At 44.9% G+C, this 18,678-nt stretch overlaps 3 protein-coding genes across 3 annotated transcripts in view; 2 read left to right on the forward strand and 1 right to left on the reverse strand.

Annotated features, from left to right (window-relative positions):
- The window catches only part of UBAP2 (ubiquitin associated protein 2), a 170,752-nt gene that overhangs the window by 90,616 nt on the left and 61,458 nt on the right, over positions 1 to 18,678 (reverse strand). Inside the window, 7 exon segments of the mRNA XM_084225407.1 lie at positions 8,167 to 8,214; positions 9,113 to 9,204; positions 10,469 to 10,664; positions 11,353 to 11,419; positions 13,957 to 14,140; positions 16,666 to 16,708; positions 17,881 to 18,088. Of these exon segments, the coding sequence (XP_084081533.1) occupies positions 8,167 to 8,214; positions 9,113 to 9,204; positions 10,469 to 10,664; positions 11,353 to 11,419; positions 13,957 to 14,140; positions 16,666 to 16,708; positions 17,881 to 18,088 (838 nt within the window).
- Positions 1,433 to 2,005, forward strand: LOC311165465 (interferon-like; the record flags this gene model as incomplete). Its single annotated transcript, XM_084225431.1, has 1 exon — positions 1,433 to 2,005. The coding sequence occupies one exon, from the start codon at positions 1,433 to 1,435 to the stop codon at positions 2,003 to 2,005; it is 573 nt and encodes a 190-aa protein (XP_084081557.1).
- LOC311165466 (interferon-like) lies at positions 4,859 to 5,431 on the forward strand (the record flags this gene model as incomplete). The annotated part of the gene is made up of 1 exon (XM_084225432.1): positions 4,859 to 5,431. One exon carries the CDS (start codon positions 4,859 to 4,861, stop codon positions 5,429 to 5,431), a length of 573 nt encoding a protein of 190 aa, XP_084081558.1.

Here is an 18,678-nt window from a genome sequence, read left to right on the forward strand (position 1 = left end):
GTTCCCTCAGGACTCACGCATTAACCTCTTGACGTGCCATCCACCTGTACGCATTCAGGTTGCTAAGATGGTCTCAAACTTGGCCCTCTCCAGCAGTGGCCTGGGCATCTGCGTTCTCCAGGCAGGGCTCCCGGCGTTTGCCCGGCGCGACTTGGGCAGCGTGCCTGCAGACCACTGAGACGCACGGCTACAAACCGCCACTCGTCTCCACAGCCTCTTTGCCCCTGAAGTCTAGAACCTTCCATTCCCATCAGCTGCACCTAGCAACAATCCCACCATTTCTCCATCAGGCCAGGGTGATCGTCCCCTTGCAGATTTCTGCGCACCCCAAATTCCTCTTCACCCATCCCCACATTTTGTGCACAGCGTTTTGCACTGGCAAACCTTCACTGCTCCAGCCAATGAAGCCCAGCTGTCTCAGCCTTGCTCACAAGGGACGGCCTCTGCAGCCCTGTGCATCTTCAGAGTCATCCCCTCCAGGAACGCCACTCCTCTCATGGACCAAGGCGCCCTGAACAGGACACGCCATTGCAGCCAAGGGCTCTGGCAATGCCAAAGCACAAGCCCATTTCTTGCACGGGGGACAGTCCTCTTTTCCCTCCGGCCGCCTCATCCGCCAGGGCACGGATCTCCAAAGCAGACCCTTGCTCCAGGGCCACAGCCATCGGAGCCAGCAGCACAGGAAGAGGCAAGCCCTTCCCTTTTGCCCACTTCTTCACTGAGCCTTTCTTGCCTGCCTCGTTGCTGGCTCCTCCCAAAGGTGGCAGCAGGTGGAGCGCCTGCCTCCGTGCAAGGGCACACTCAGGCCTCCGAGGCCCACGTGCACAGCCAGCCCCTCGAACACTGCCACTGCCCCGGGGCATTTACGGCAGGCAGGCAGGAGGGGAAAGGCCGGCCCCCGCCCGCTGACATCACCGCACGGCCCTCGCAACAACCACAAAAGGAAAACAGTGGCGAGCATGAAAAGAAAGGCAAGCCACAAAGTGAAAGGAAAAGTGACCGCAGGCACCAGCAGGCCTTCGCAGGGGGAAACAATGCTTGGGCACGGAGACAGACCCGGCTGCAGAGCACAGACCGCGCAGCTGGCCCGGCAGGTGAAAGGGAACAGCCAAGACCCCTCTCCACCACACCTGACACCCACGCCTCTGAGCCAGAGCTTTGGCAAGCCCGGCACTCCGCTGCCACCACAATCCCCAACCATGGACACTCCGACAAAAGCCTTCCCCAAAACCAGCAGAGCCACCAGCAGAGACTGGAAAGTACGGGCGGAAAGTGCCGGCAATCGGAAAGCGACGAAGGGAAAGCTGCCTTGCATACAAAGCCGCGCACCCGGCGGCAGCCCAAGCACAGCCACCAGCAGCACCAGCAGCACCAGCCAGCCTCAGCAGGCTCCTCCTGCCCGGCACCGCCCGACAGCGCCCACAGATCCACCATGGCTGCGCCCACAGCCACACAGCCACGCCTGCCGCACGCCGCCCCGGCGCTCCTGCTCCTCCTCACCGCTCTGGCCACCAGCCTGGCCTGCCAACACCTGTGGACACACGAGGACACCTTCCCCGGCGACGCTCTCCAACTCCTCCAGCACATGGCTGCCAGCCACACACAGCCCTGCCACCTGCAAGAGCCGCCCTTCTTCCCCGACGCCCTGCTCCACAACAACCTCCAGCCGCACCAAGCCGCCGCCGCCGCCTTCCGCATCCTCCAGCACCTCTTCCACACGCTCAGCTCCAACGGCACCCGCCAGCACTGGCCCAGCCAGGCTCGCAACCAGCTCCTCAACAAGCTGCAGCACCACATGCACCACCTGGAGCAATGCCTCCCCGGCAACGCCACGCCCTTCAAAGGACCACGCAACCCGCTGCTCGCCATCAACAAGTACTTCAGGGACATCCACCTCTTCCTCCACGCCCACGAGCACAGCGCCTGCGCCTGGGACCACGTCCGCCTCGAAGCTCGTGCCGCTCTACAGCACCTCCACAACCTCACACGCATCATGCGCCGCTAGCCAAACACCCACACACCAAGCCTCAGCTGCGCCCCAAAGCCACCTCCAAGCCCACACCTCTTCTCACCTGGGACCAGAGACAGGCCTGCCACAACCGCACGGCACCCGCAGCCTTCAACCACGGCATCTCCAGCCATTCAGACGCTCCCACTGAGATGGACAAAGGACCTCCTCTACATATTTATTGACCTATTTATTTATTTATTTATTTATCTATTTATTTATTATTTATCTATTTATTGAGGTATTTATTTTTCTACCTCTTCACTTATTGATGACACCAGAAATAAAGACCTATGACAAAACACTTGCCACCGCCTCTCCTCTCTCTAGCACTGCAACCACCCTCTGTGCCTAGTAAAAGACCTACTCCAAAGCCTTGCTCCAAACAGCCCCTGGCCACTCTCCTCAATGGCACCTGCCCAAGCAGCATCCTGCAGCTGCCCCTGTGCAAAAACACTGCCACCCTTTGGCCAACCCCACGGAAGCACACCAAGAAAAGCACCCCAAGGCTGGAGAGCACCGCTGCACCTCATCTGCTTTATCCACTCCGTGCTCCATCCCTCCAATCCATGCCTCTCTGACTCACAGGCAACCATCTCATGCAGGACACTACGGTAAAAAGCAGGGCTCCCGACATGCAGGAAGAAATGACAAGGTGGACTCCGTTGATAGCCCAAGGCTAATGCATTACTTTCCTATACTCTGCTGTTTTATGCTGTATTACAATATATTACACTCCATCTAACCTGAAACTGCCCAGGCGCTCAACTCAAACAGATCTTGTGACTGTCCCCTGACCGACAAGACACAGCTTGCAGAGATTGGTCAAGAGAACAAAACACTCACAGCAGAATCCAATGACCAATTCCCCTCAGGTCAACAATCCTCCACAATGCATCTCACTTCTGCACAAAGAAAGGCGCAGCGATCGAGAGAAGAATTGTCTTTTCTTTCTCGGAGGTACATCTCTGCCATTCCCTGAAAATATCCCAGGGAAGCTGTGCCTTGATTCTCTTGTGAAGAGAAATGCGGCCCCAGCACACTGTCAAGCACTCTGCACAAAGCCAGCCCCACAAGGTCACTTACCCTGCCCCTAGCCACTGCTGCTGTGGAGCCCTAACCCTAACCTCGAGCAGCAGCAAAACCGCCAGGAATGGCCACTTGGCACTTTGGAATGCACTGCCTCCCGCTATCCATCACCTCTTTCTTTTCCATTGGCATGGTGTCCTGGAGAAGCAGCCTCATCTTCTTGCCTGACACAGAGCTCTGCCCCAGTGCTCCGTAGTTCCCACCCTCTTCCGCTTTTCCCTTTCTAAAAACGGGGCTTCTATTTCTCTTCTACCACTTCTTGGCAACCTCAACCCACAGACATCAGGTTTCAAAAACGACCCACACTGGCCTAGCAACTCCATCTGGAAGTTCCCTCAGGACTCACGCATTAACCTCTTGACGTGCCATCCACTTGTACGCATTCAGGTTGCTAAGATGGTCTCAAACTTGGCCCTCTCCAGCAGTGGCCTGGGCATCTGCGTTCTCCAGGCAGGGCTCCCGGCGTTTGCCCGGCGCGACTTGGGCAGCGTGCCTGCAGACCACTGAGACGCACGGCTACAAACCGCCACTCGTCTCCACAGCCTCTTTGCCCCTGAAGTCTAGAACCTTCCATTCCCATCAGCCGCACCTAGCAACAATCCCACCATTTCTCCATCAGGCCAGGGTGATCGTCCCCTTGCAGATTTCTGCGCGCCCCAAATTCCTCTTCACCCATCCCCACATTTTGTGCACAGCGTTTTGCACTGGCAAACCTTCACTACTCCAGCCAAAGAAGCCCAGCTGTCTCAGCCTTGCTCACAAGGGACGGCCTCTGCAGCCCTGTGCATCTTCAGAGCCATCCCCTCCAGGAACGCCACTCCTCTCATGGACCAAGGCGACCTGAACAGGACACGCCGTTTCAGCCAAGGGCTCTGGCAATGCCAAAGCACAAGCCCATTTCTTGCACGGGGGACAGTCCTCTTTTCCCTCCGGCCGCCTCATCCGCCAGGGCACGGATCTCCAAAGCAGACCCTTGCTCCAGGGCCACAGCCATCGGAGCCAGCAGCACAGGAAGAGGCAAGCCCTTCCCTTTTGCCCACTTCTTCACTGAGCCTTTCTTGCCTGCCTCGTTGCTGGCTCCTCCCAAAGGTGGCAGCAGGTGGAGCGCCTGCCTCCGTGCAAGGGCACACTCAGGCCTCCGAGGCCCACGTGCACAGCCAGCCCCTCGAACACTGCCACTGCCCCGGGGCATTCACGGCAGGCAGGCAGGAGGGGAAAGGCCGGCCCCCGCCCGCTGACATCACCGCACGGCCCTCGCAACAACCACAAAAGGAAAACAGTGGCGAGCATGAAAAGAAAGGCAAGCCACAAAGTGAAAGGAAAAGTGACCGCAGGCACCAGCAGGCCTTCGCAGGGGGAAACAATGCTTGGGCACGGAGACAGACCCGGCTGCAGAGCACAGACCGCACAGCTGGCCCGGCAGGTGAAAGGGAACAGCCAAGACCCCTCTCCACCACACCTGACACCCACGCCTCTGAGCCAGAGCTTTGGCAAGCCCGGCACTCCGCTGCCACCACAATCCCCAACCATGGACACTCCGACAAAAGCCTTCCCCAAAACCAGCAGAGCCACCAGCAGAGACTGGAAAGTACGGGCGGAAAGTGCCGGCAATCGGAAAGCGACGAAGGGAAAGCTGCCTTGCATACAAAGCCGCGCACCCGGCGGCAGCCCAAGCACAGCCACCAGCAGCACCAGCAGCACCAGCCAGCCTCAGCAGGCTCCTCCTGCCCGGCACCGCCCGACAGCGCCCACAGATCCACCATGGCTGCGCCCACAGCCACACAGCCACGCCTGCCGCACGCCGCCCCGGCGCTCCTGCTCCTCCTCACCGCTCTGGCCACCAGCCTGGCCTGCCAACACCTGTGGACACACGAGGACACCTTCCCCGGCGACGCTCTCCAACTCCTCCAGCACATGGCTGCCAGCCACACACAGCCCTGCCACCTGCAAGAGCCGCCCTTCTTCCCCGACGCCCTGCTCCACAACAACCTCCAGCCGCACCAAGCCGCCGCCGCCGCCTTCTGCATCCTCCAGCACCTCTTCCACACGCTCAGCTCCAACGGCACCCGCCAGCACTGGCCCAGCCAGGCTCGCAACCAGCTCCTCAACAAGCTGCAGCACCACATGCACCACCTGGAGCAATGCCTCCCCGGCAACGCCACGCCCTTCAAAGGACCACGCAACCCGCTGCTCGCCATCAACAAGTACTTCAGGGACATCCACCTCTTCCTCCACGCCCACGAGCACAGCGCCTGCGCCTGGGACCACGTCCGCCTCGAAGCTCGTGCCGCTCTACAGCACCTCCACAACCTCACACGCACCATGCGCCGCTAGCCAAACACCCACACACCAAGCCTCAGCTGCGCCCCAAAGCCACCTCCAAGCCCACACCTCTTCTCACCTGGGACCAGAGACAGGCCTGCCACAACCGCACGGCACCCGCAGCCTTCAACCACGGCATCTCCAGCCATTCAGACGCTACCACTGAGATGGACAAAGGACCTCCTCTACATATTTATTGACCTATTTATTTATTTATTTATTTATCTATTTATTTATTATTTATCTATTTATTGAGTTATTTATTTTTCTACCTCTTCACTTATTGATGACACCAGAAATAAAGACCTATGACCAAACACTTGCCACCGCCTCTCCTCTCTCTAGCACTGCAACCACCCTCTGTGCCAGGGGAAAGCCATCTCCCCTCAACACCTACTTTAAGCTCTGCTTCATATATAACTCTGAACATCTCTTGTTCTCTTGTCTTGCTGGCACCTCCAGAAGTAGCATCTTCAGCAATATCATTGGAGAAATATCACTAGGTCTTAGATATTATCCTCACCATCATGTCTTAGCCTTTCTTTCCTTAGTAGTTTGCAACTCCCATCTCGATTTTTGTACCTGAAAGCATCAGGACAGGGAAGGCATGGACTTACTGGAGAAATTCCACTAGAGGGCCACAAACACAAACAGGGGATCAGAGCACTTCTGCTATGATGATAGATGACAGGTGTTAGTTATTTGTACTGGAGAAGGCTCCAGGCAGACATTTATTCGGCCTTTTAACATTTCAATGGACCTTACAGAAAAGTAGCAAATTTATGTTTGAACAGCATTTGCAGTGACAGACCATGGTCTACAGAGAATGTCTCTAAACTAAAAGAGAGTAGGTTTATATCAGGCATTAAGTAGAAATCCTTTACTATGAGGATTGTGAACAAGTCCTAGAGTTAGCTAGATTACCACATCCCTGGAAGAGTTCAAGGCCTGACTGTATGGGGGTTTGTTCAATGTGGTCTAGGAGAAGGTTTCTCTTCCCATGTCAGAGTTTCTTGCAATCAAGATTACCTCTTTCAACAAAACTTTTTAGGACTTGTGTTGAAGTTCTGGAGGACTGTGGAACCAAAATGAGAATACGGAAGAGTATGAGGAGGAAGGAGCAAAAGTGTGATGGCACAGAAGGTAGTCCCATTCCCCATTCTCCTATGCCATCTGGGAGATGAAGGTATAGAAAATAATGAGTGAAACTGAGTCTAGGAAAATATGAGAAGTGAAGGGAAGGTGTTCTGTAGATTTGGTTTTATTTCATTTTGGTTTAGAGTAGAAGCTCACTGTCTAACATAGGTGATAGGTATTGGAAAATAATTGTAAATATGTTATACGTAGTTTTTAGTATATAAAGATAACATCGCCCCAGGGGCAGGCAGTGTGCCAGGAACTGTCCTGCTGAGAAGACCTCGGCAGGACAGGAGAAAGAATTTTATAGATAAGATACAATAAACAACCTTGAGACAGAGAAATGAAGAGCCTTGACTCCTTCTTCAAATGCTGGGCTTGGAAAAGAGACTTTTCAACATTTCTCGGGGTCACTCTGACAAGCTAGAGACCCCGACAGCCAACTGCCCTGATTTATTTGCTAATGTGTTAAACTAATTTCCCCAAGTCAAGCCTCTTTTGCCCATTGCCGCAACCAGCCTGTCCTTACCTCACCCCACATGCCATTTAGGATGTATTTTCTCCCTTGACTAGATGAGGTGAGGAGTGATAGAGCATCTTGGTGGTCACCAGGCATCTAGCCAGTGTTAACACATTACAATACATGTCTCCTGGCCTTGCAACTTCAAATATTTTGCATCTTGTTGCCACAAAGATAATTCCATGCATTTCAGTTGACAGTTCTTCAGGTACCACAACTTTCTCTGGTAAAAGTCTTTATTCATGTGCTCATCTTTGGAGTTTTTAAATTCAGAGTCTGCAGTGTGACAGGGCTTTGTCTGAGTCATCCCTGTACTCACCTTTAAACTATCTGACTCTGGCTGCTCCAAGCTCTACATGGAATACCTGGTACTTATTTAGGCCTTACCATATGGCATTCATCCAGTCTTCTCAGATCACTGCTCACTGCTCCATTTCTGCCTCTACAGATACACCGCATCACTCTAGTATGTAACTGTCCTCAGCTACCTACTACCAAACCTTCTCTCCAAGCTCCTTACTCTACATTTCTGATAGGAAAATTCTTTATCATTTTGCTATCTAGATTGAGGCCCTTTTTGAACCTATCTGGGAGCTCAGCCTGTCTCATATGCCATTTGTATTCTGGATCCAGATAAGGAAAAAAACTTTGTACATTCTCCCTCATGCAGCTCACCTGCATTTGTTGCCACGATGCATATGCAAAGATCTATACCTAAGACCACAACCAAAATCTCAGATACACCTACTGGCTACCAACTTGTGTACTTGCTATTTAACCTTAACTCTTGGTAAAAGAAACACTTAGAACTTCAACTAGATTAGACAAAAAGTCATAATGTTGCTACAAAAATTAGACATTTCTCCACTCAGGAGCACACTTGCATCTATTTAGAGATTTTGTAGCTGGACAAATGCATGATGCAACAGTTGCTCTGTATCAATTTACACAATCCTCATACAAATTTCAAAAGAAAGAATACAGAATGCAAGGAAAAGCTCTTAATCACCATTCAATGAATCAATTTATGTGGCACAAATTATCAACAGTGAAGACAACATCTTTAAAATTAAGTAAGTCATTTACTTACCATTGGCAGTCTGGATTGAAGCATCTGGAGATCATCATAACCATAAATCTGCTTAAAGACAGATAAAAATACAACATCATTATAACACTTTTTTCTGATGCTGATAAGTTTGGGGCTTTGAACTGAGTTTGACTTAAGCCCAGTCTTTGTTAAACGTCTACAGCCATATGCGGCATTGTGCAATCACGGTGCATTGCAGCATTTCAAGGAGAGTAGAACTGAAGTTAAAAAGGCTTGTCACTCTGATGTTTCCTGGTGACAATGTCCTCTGAGTAGAGTTTAACTGTCCCATCTTCAACATATTTTCACAGACACATCATTCCTGAACTTATGAAAAATCTACCATGCATTCAGATTTGGGAGTAAGAACAACAGCCCTCTTTGCTGTAATCATTACTTCAAAGAGCATTAAGATTAAAGAGTTGATGACTTGACCACAACACAACCTCCTGGGTATCTCCTCACATTCAGTTTGATACAGAAAAGTTACTGTTATAAAGGTTCAGATTCAAAAAACATAACCAAAAATATATTGATGCTAGTCAGACATCAAAAAGCTATGTGCAGTCTTTCAAATCATGACAGACGGGCACATGTGTCCATGGCACATTTCAGTCACTGCTATGGAAAATCCATTCCAGTAACACAACCCTAAAGGAGTCTAAATTTATTCCAAGGGCCTAAAATCTGTTAACACTGAAAACCACAGCCACACCCATGTTTAGCATCAATAGCAGCCAGATCAGGTCTGTACCAAAAGCTCTGCAGTTTACAATCAACAGTAAGCCTCCACTGAACATACTTCAGATGTTCTTTAGCATTTGAAACAAGAATTCCAGGTGTAACATGTGCCACCAGAAATGACTTGGCATAGACAGTAGCAGGTCTGGAGGGCCCACTTGCGCCAAGGGCTAAGAAATCAAAGAGAAACAATGAAACTGCTTACTGGGTAGGCAGGCAGAAGTCCTCCAGGTCCCACAATATACTGGTTATGCAACAAGGGTGGTACACCTTGGGGCAGGTTTGGGGGTGCTTTGCCTGTAGAATCAAAATACAGACACTTTAACAAGCCTTTAGAAAAGAAAAGGCTTCAGCATTGAGACAAGACAGCTCACAAGTTGTGGCAGCTGCACTATCTTAGATTATAAAGAGGAGATTTTTGTGCTGCTTGATGAATATGCTGAAAATAGCCTGAAGAGTTTAACCATGCCTCAAGGGAGGGAAAGGACAGGCTACTTTAGCCTGAAAACAGTCCTATCATAGAATAGCCTGAATTTGTAATTCACTTTGTCCAAGAGGATTACAAGAATTACAAGAACACAAGAATTACAAGATTACAGAACTTCTCTTTTGCTCAGTTCTTTCCTGAAGGCAAATTTAGAAATTGTTCTCAATCTGAGAGACCAAATTCTCTTCTTTCATTTCCTGCTCTGTCAATGCATTCCCTTTATCACCAGCAACAGACTGGAAAGCACTACATGTTGCCAGCATGCTTTCTGTGGGTGACTTACTACAGCTAGGAATAGCAAAGAGAAGAGTGAAATGGTTTCAGCTGCCTTCATGAAGCAGTACTAGGAAGCAGAACAGTAAAAGAACAATGCACTTTGGCCAGTCATAAGGCACTTCATTTACAAGCCACAGAACTGAGAAATACTTCTATAACTAAGCCTGATCCTTAGTAATACATCACTCACTTCTCTCTCTAAGATTTCCTTTTAGCAGTTCAGGATCATCAGAGAAGAAAGAGAATTTAGCATCACTTCCACTTCAGTGCAAGAAGCCTCCCAGCCCTTCTTTTCCATGGACCCTCCTTCTGAAGTGCTATTTGCTGTGCAATGACCCAGACATTTCTTTCCTTTCTGTGGAAGTGGCAGTAGGGATGTGACACATGATAATGAGGACACTGCAGTATATTTTGATACTGCCAAATGAATTCAAGTCACAGAACGGCCTGAAACTAAAGCTTATGTGAACTCATAGTCAGGAGCTGATCCCAGCTTGGAATACAAAGTGGATGAATTTTCTAGCCCAAAACTTCCTAAGTCAGAACTGCTCTGGTGTGTTTTTATAAAGCTCTTTGGGGATGGAATGTGCTATATAAATGCCACATAACACCCTAACAAATACTTCAAATACATAAAACCAGGCAACTTTATTTCATAAGCCAGCAAATACAGCATGCTGGAAATGTCAGCGAACAGTGTGGACTTCTTAGCGTTGTTATGGCAGGTGAGATGCTCAACTGACAGCCCTGCTGACTGAAATCCTCTGTCTATCCACGTGATCTGTCAATATTGCCAACCTGAAGACACTAAGGGAGCTGCCCGTGTGGTAGCAGCTGGTATAGACACACTGGTAACACTCAGGCCAAGGCTGTTTGTAGTGTTCATACTGCTTGCCATGCTGACAACCGAGGAGGTGGTGCTAGTGGCTGAGGTTGAAGCAGTTGAAAAGGTTGTTGAGGGCTGGAGCGAAGTTGTGTTCTCAATACTAGTGTGCTAGAAAAGGAGACAAAAAGAATGAGGATCACAGAGCAAATAAACCACAGTGGAAGATGCTGGGAAAAAGGAAAAAATAAAAGAAAACAACAACAAAAACTTCTAAAGTAACAGCAGTACATGCAAAAGATATGCATTACCTATATACCAAGCAAGCAACTAAGTTGCATGCTTATGATGCTTTTGTGATTTAATGAAAATTATTCTTTATGAGAGCTAAACTCAAATTGCCATACCATCACAAAATTATAATACAGTAACTCAAACATAACATATATCATTCCATCACCTGCATTTTGTCAGCTAACATCTCCAGTGCAGACTGCTAACAGTTCACATTTTGGAGACATTTTAGATTGTCACTTTGAAGTTTGGTTTTGGGAGTTTTTTTGTAATAAACTAGTTATAAACATTTTTTTTTAAATTTTAATTTCATCCACCCCCTATCTGGCACAACAATGTCCCTCAGTTGTGTGATTGGCAAGTCTCTGTCATAGCTATTCCTGATCTAGTACAAATACAAGTGGTAATCACTTTTCCCCCACTAGAGGGCTGACAGTCCTTCACTGAAGTAAGGCTCTTCTTTTGGTCTGTGGGGTACTAAGACACATCCAACTTTAAGATGGTCCTAATTATGAGATAAATTGACTATTTGCCATGCATTTGTTTCAATACTAACAGGACTTACCACATGTGATGTACCTGAAGACAACACTGAGGCAGGAGAGAGGCTGGTCTGATGATTGGAAAGGGAGCTGGAAGGAAATGGTAAAGAGTTGATACAATTAATTTTCCCTTTTCAACTAATGCAGTAGGGCATTAGTTAAAGAATTAAAATTCTAGGTCTGTGTGCACACCTACAGTAACAGAGTAATTAATGAAAAATGACATGTTAGAGTGTGTGTATACATACACACACAGAGAAATGTATATGTGTCTGTATGAATACAGGCACCTCTACAGGCACTTTTTCCTTTAATTAGTACCCTACTACCTTTTAGTGGAAATAATCAAGTACATTATTATTAACAATCAAGAGTCATTATTATTAACAAGAGACATCTAAAACACCATTCGTTTGTATTTTTTAACTTAGTGTATCTTTAGAAAAACAATAGTTGCTTCAGGAATCAAATAGCAATGACTCCACGACACATGAAGTCCAAAATCAAAACAAGGTTCACACAAGCAGAATCCTGGTTTCTCATTCTTTCTCTGCTGCTGCTTACCATGGGGGACAGGTTTAAAGTGAGGCAGGGCTTTGGTTTGACTCACTGTGTTGTTTCTCACATTTTGAGTTGCACAACATTAACTCAACCAATTAGAACTGCAGGGTACTTGCCCCATAGTTCATCCAGAGACCTCCAAATGTCTCCCTGAAAGGTGACTGAAACTGGCATTTGAACATTTAAACTGACGAGTTATACCTTATATTCGAGGTCAAAAATGTAACCTACCATATATAGTATGCAATAAACTGAACCAACATAGAACAAAGGTACCCAAAATGAAGCTAGAAAACATGTATAGATTGGTGCCCAAAAAAACCCCCTCGTTACTAAATAAGAAGCAAGAAAGATCCTAACAACAAAATTAGTTCAGCGCTGTCAATGGAAAAAGCCACAAGAAAACACAGTTTTCATACCAAAGCTGACAGCTTCATTACATAACTTAATTTAAGGGCAAACACTTCTGGTAGCTCTTCAAGGCGTGGGCCCAGAATAAACTTTTGTAGTTTCATAGAATACCTTTCAAAACTGTCCCCCTTCTGCAGGAATTGGAACAACATCACTTCAGGCAGCAAGGGTAAAGTACGAGTTTTATACCACTCCCTCACCCACTCTACCCAGCTCTTTTGATAAGTCTTAATTCACCATCTGACCTATGGTAGAGACACAGATGACAGCCATCAGTTCTACAGCCATCAGTTCTACAGCCATCAGTCAGACACATTTTGGATTTCAGGCATCCTGAGGATAGCTGAAACTTTGTATTTGTCCAACAGCATCGACCTCCAGCTGAAATTTCCATCCATTTATACAGCCTTTCAACAAATCATTGTGGGGAAATGGGACTAATGTAAAGGGAATAGCTCTTGTTTGACATATTTACTATTTCATTCAACAAAAAAATACTAGAGTGTTAAAAAAAATAAACTATGTCCTAGCTGTGAAACAGGAAAAAACCTCCCTGATATTCCCAAATAAGTTTCTTGTATTAACAAATATAGTACAAAGGTAAGTATAAAAAATGTAACTCAATCAATACAGCTTCTGGATTGTCACTTTGATGCCTTTTTCAGGCTTCCCTAAAACCAGAGGCCAGATAAAATTAAGGGAATTAAAAGTTATTATATTTATTGAAGGGCCTTCAGGTACATTAAGAGCAGATGAAGCCTCCCCAGGGGCTACATCCAGACATGGAGGACCAGTCTTGAGTTCTCACACTTCCGTAAGTTTGGTCCATTTGCATATTGGCAGTTAATCTTTCAATTACAGCTTCAGGTAATGAAGTAATTTACCCCATGTTTGCTCCCCACCACCTCACTTTTCTTTATACTTTCCAGGGCCTGAGACAGTAAGGTGTCCTTGAGTCCCAGACCTAGAGAGGAATTGTTTTGTCTAACCAAAATGTGCAGACAGTAGCTAATACTCTATATGGAGTTTAGAGTTATACACTAAAGAATTGCAGGATACAAATAAATGAAAAATATAAAAGCTAAAATCCTAAGGCATCAACCTGACTGAAGATGTAACAGGCATTCAGAAAAACAGAGAGACAGTCCAAATGAGCCAAATTGTGCTAGATGCACTTCGAAGAGCATCAAACTGATATTTTGAAATATCTTAGAAAAGGAAAACACACACAGTTTCCCTGTGAAATTATTTCTGGGTTTCAATTTTAAGAAATACAAATGACACTACATTATTTCAAATTTGCCATGTAGTAAGCTGTTAAAGAATAGTTTCAAACATATAACACTGAACAAAACCAGCAGGCAGAAAGTAGGAAAAATAAACTGGGGGAATCAATTTAGCTGATTTAGCTAGCATGATTGAAGCAAACCTCTTGAAACACAAAGTTGTATATGCATCATGAAAGCCTGAGGGCAGCAGCTGCTCTGCCACTAGGCAGCCCAGAGCTGTCTTCTGTTCTCCTCTGAATCTCTCTCCTAATTCTGGTTCACAGAAGAAAAAGGATCCCTGATGCCTGCCAGCCCCATATAGAACCACGCTTACACCTGTCCTATTCTCAAAACCGACCCCCTCAGTTTACCATAACTCTACTGTACCTGCTTAGCTGGGAGAGTGAGCTGCTGGCCAGATCACTGGACTGAGGCAAGCTGGGCAATGCTGCCACGTGCTGCGATGCTGAAGGCAGAAGTGAGGCCGTGGTAGACACCACATTGGGCAGAGAACCAGATGAAGGAAGCGAGGGAGAAGGCTCTGTCTTCGGTGCTGCAACTGATGAAATAGCTGCAACAAATTAAAAAGAAGCACTCAAATTAAAATTCCAGCATACTTGACATCCCAGCCCAGATGGCAGGAACACAGCAGCATTCTCCCCTTGGTTTGCAAAAATCTGACCATTAAGAACTGGTAACCATATCAAGCAATTTGGCTATGAAGGAACACAAACACAACTTCAAACACAACTGAACTACCATTTTTTAAGCTCTCTACTTATAATAAATATACAATTATCACTGCTACACATGCAGTAAACAACTGTCTTCTGCACTTCACCTGCCACTACCTGGATTACTAACTTACACTCACAAGTAATTCTAAAATTCCTTGGTTTTGGTTCAGCAAACACAAGTAATTTCTGGCTTTTCAAGGCACTGTACAAATCTAGTCTCACCTACAGCTCTGCTTCTTCATTCAGACCTACACAGCACTGTTGGGGGTGGAGAGTGAGATTGCTGAATACAGGGGTAGATAACTTATCCCTTTGGTATATTCAGTCAAAAGTGTACTGCAGTAGAATGAAAAAAGCTACAATGAAAGGCCAGAATTGAGCACAGCATTAAGCATTTTTTATGGCTAAGGAGCTGTCAAATATTGACTCATTTTACTTAGATAATAAAAAGTGTAAGGTTTTATCTTACAGCTTTTAGGCTACACAGATAAAAACCTTTTTATAGGATCACTATACTGTAATAAAATGCCTAAAAATTCTATTGCCCAACATGATTCCCAGCTGTTTCACTTATTTCTGCTCCTACAGAAAAATAACAATGAATTAGAGACATCCAGTCACCAATAAAATTTGGTAAAGAGTTGAGCCCTCCCTTCTGCTGGGTCATGTTCCCACACCATACCAGGGACCACTACCCAGTGATCATCACTAATTTGTAATGTATGTGAAGACACTTTTAGATTGGTCATCAAACAAAAATCAAATACACACTGGAAGCTATATATTAGAGCTTGTTCACTTTATGGATTTGATTTTCTAGCTAAATGACCAAAGTCAGGTTGTTGGGTTGCAATGGAAACAGGAACTAAAAGGTCCTGGCCTTGGTAATAAGTGTGGCCTCTAAGAGAAGGAAATCCAAATGACGTGGTTATGAAGGGAGCAACTATATCACCTAATAACTCCTGGTAAAACTGATATAAATAAAAAAGGAGTAAATAACATTTAAAACTCCCAATATATTAAGAGCAGGATTCCCTCAACACAACGGACAGAATCACCATCTTAAGTCCCCTACAAGATGACAGAATACAATGTGCAAGACAAAGAAAACCAGGAGACAAGTAGGATGGTCAGGAGTAAAACTCATCAGTCATACCCTGAATTAAGGATTTAGGAAGCTCGAGGCCTGGATATTAAAGAATAACAGCAAAGAAGAGAGATGAACACTAAGAACATTACAGCACATAGAGAAAGGAGAAAGTACTTATAAAAGTTAAGACAAATTCAAAATCATTTAGATGCATAAAATAGACTCAATGGAAGAAGGAAACAGAAATGCTCCCAAAGGAGAGCTGGCATAGGAAAAGAGACTAGTAAAGCCATTACAAAAGTATTAGGAATACTCAGATCTTTGTTTTCTGTAGAAAAAAGGACAGGTTCTGTAGTGAATTTCATAAATTGTTTATTAAGTCTGTACACAAGACTAGAAAAGCTCTTGTGTTGAATAGCTGTCTATGTATACTTGGAGTGTATACACTCCCGCTCCTTTAAATTCAACTTGGCACTAACAAAACACTGTCCCACTAATGGCCAACCAGAGGAGATGTTTAAGACGAGGTTAGACCTTAAATTGAGGTGCTGGAATTCTGAAAGTTTTTAATTCACACTGCTGTTCTTGAAAACTTCCATGGAGCAGCACAAAGATCAGAAGAGTGAATACTATACTTTAATTATTTTAACTCCAAGTAGAGAGCTGCAGGCCTTGTACAGGTCCATGCTACATTAGAAACAGGCCAAGATGAAGAAGCTAACAGTTATACCACAGGCAGTACTGAAGTATTGTTTGCAAGGTATTAAGAAACTCACAAGAGGGAAGGTGTTTCTCACCTTTATTCCCACACACTTCTAACAGGCCAGAGATAGAAATTATACCTAGTGAGAGGTGCACTCAAAGAATGCGACTTCCTTTCACCACAGCCAAATGCTATTTGCAACTTCCCAACTCAGAACTAGAAGAACTGCTAAAAAAATTCATATTTATTTCTAATTTTGCATTTTTATTTCATATTAAATGATTTCTGACATGTAAATTCAAAAGAAAAGCCAACACCAAAGCAGCTTCTCTAATTCTAAGGTTTAGGTTTGTAGATTTAATAGACCTGCCTTCATATTTCACTTGTAGTCAAGAAACAAGCAGCATTTTATTCAAGCACAAATAAAGTCAAATGGGTCAGCCATAAATTAGTCATGGAGAACAATATAAAACCTTAAACCCAATGTCACTGATATGCTTGTGTGCACAGCAAGTAGCAAGGAAAGAACAGAAAGTCCTGTGTTCAACCAAGCTTTGAAAACTTACTGTCAAGTGCTGTTGCCTGTGTCCTAACACCACTGTGCCCGTTCTGTAAACAAAGAAGAAATTAATTCACAAATCATCTTAGAGGTATATTAAATGCTCAGACTAAATCACACACTGAACATGCTTCATGCAAAATTCTATATTCACACTAACTCGAACAAGGCAGAAAATTAAATTTTTACTGCCTTTTAAAAAGACTACATCATAAAGTTGTCTGAAGTGCAAGGTGTCCTCAACATAGAGAAACCCATACACTGCCCATAATACACCCATCAGCAGCAAACCTTCCCATGTACTGTATATAACATAAACTTCAGGCTCACACCAATATAAAAGAAGGAATTGCATTAACATATAGGAAATGGTTGTGCTTTTGATCTAATGTAACTCACAATTTTAACTATCCAAGTTACACAGAGACGCCAATTTTTTTCCATTGAAAGATAAGACTTGAGAAGCACCAGTTGTTTTTTGGATAACGCTGGAGTACAGAAGTGGATAGTCTATGCTTGATCCTCACCAGTACATACGAGCTAGTGCAGAAGACAAGTGTGACTGAGCCAACACATAACAAAGGCCAGAAGTAAATAAACTTACAAACTCTCACAAGTTCCTAAAACATTCAATAAACTCAGTTCTTTTAAAACAAACCTACATTCCATATATAAAGACAGCAGGTGTCTGAATTTCCCAAGAGATTCTTTGTTCTATATTAGACCTCTCCTTATGCTTATTAAAATAACACACAAAACTAATTCCCACTGGTGTTTAAATACAATGGAAAAGTAAGACTGGAGGGGCCAAGAAAAAATTTGGATCCATTTGCTAGGTGCCATGTAAATTTAGTAAATAAAATACATTTGTAGAGAAATTGTCAAGTTATTAGTTATGGCAAAATACCATGACTAATATTTACATATAAAGACAGTTCCTTAGCTTTAGGGAAGAAAACTCAAGTAGAATTTTAAGTGTTACTAAAAAAAAGATCAAAAGACAATTTAAGATGTCAACACCCACAAAATCAGATGCTCTTATATCCCAAATACAGTATTACCAAAAATGACTACACACCAAGAAATGCAAAAACAAGTAAGAGGGTGGGCTTGGAAATCAAAAAATACCACTTGGCTTGGTTACAGCAATCAGGGGAATACAAACCTAACACAGGTAACTGTACTCCCCCTTTTCTAGGTCCTGTTTCTGTAATGAACTCACCGTTACTGCCACAGGGGTTGGTTCAGACGGAGCCATGGAGCTTTGGTACGCTATCCTGCTATGCACAGAAGTCTGGTCATAGGAGGAAGTTGTTACTGGGCTAGTGCTCTGGGATGAGCAGGTCAGACTGGAAGAGCTGATGGCAGAGGTTGTGTAGGTGGAGTCCTGTACTGTATTGGATATTGGCAAAGAGGTATTCAAAGGATCACTGGAAAAAAAGAATTATTTATCATCTTGGTAAGTATTTCAAATACTTTCATGAAAATATCAGCTTCTATATAGCTATCTAGAACTATCTTAAACACACAGAGATCTACACTATTTCTATTAGAAAATCTAAGAACATAAAAAAAAATTACAATATTGCTTTGGTTGTCACTAGTCACAGCTTCAAAACATCAGCTGCACTAAGCACCATTCACCTTCCTCATTCTAACCCAAACAAGACAAGAATTTACACACAAGCACTTTTCAGTCATGTTATTTCTACCTTTGCCAAGGATAAATTAATGATCATAATCTTTATTTTTTAAACAAGCATAACTGATAAAGTCTGGTATATGATGAATAACAATAGGATACTTTTACAATAGAATTCTAATGTTACAAAATAAATTTTGCGAAGAGCTAAAAAATACTTTTAAACATGCAGGAATGCTTTATTGTCCACTTAGTTTAAATATCAAGTTCATTTTTATTAATATTTCTGAATAAACTTCAGGAAGCTTTTTAGTGATGCTGATTTTTCAATGACTAAGGAATTAAAACTAGTTTACTCGTATACTGGCACTTATCATT

This window comes from Fringilla coelebs (assembly GCF_963513975.1).
Source record: "Fringilla coelebs genome assembly, chromosome: Z".
NCBI lineage: Eukaryota > Metazoa > Chordata > Aves > Passeriformes > Fringillidae > Fringilla > Fringilla coelebs.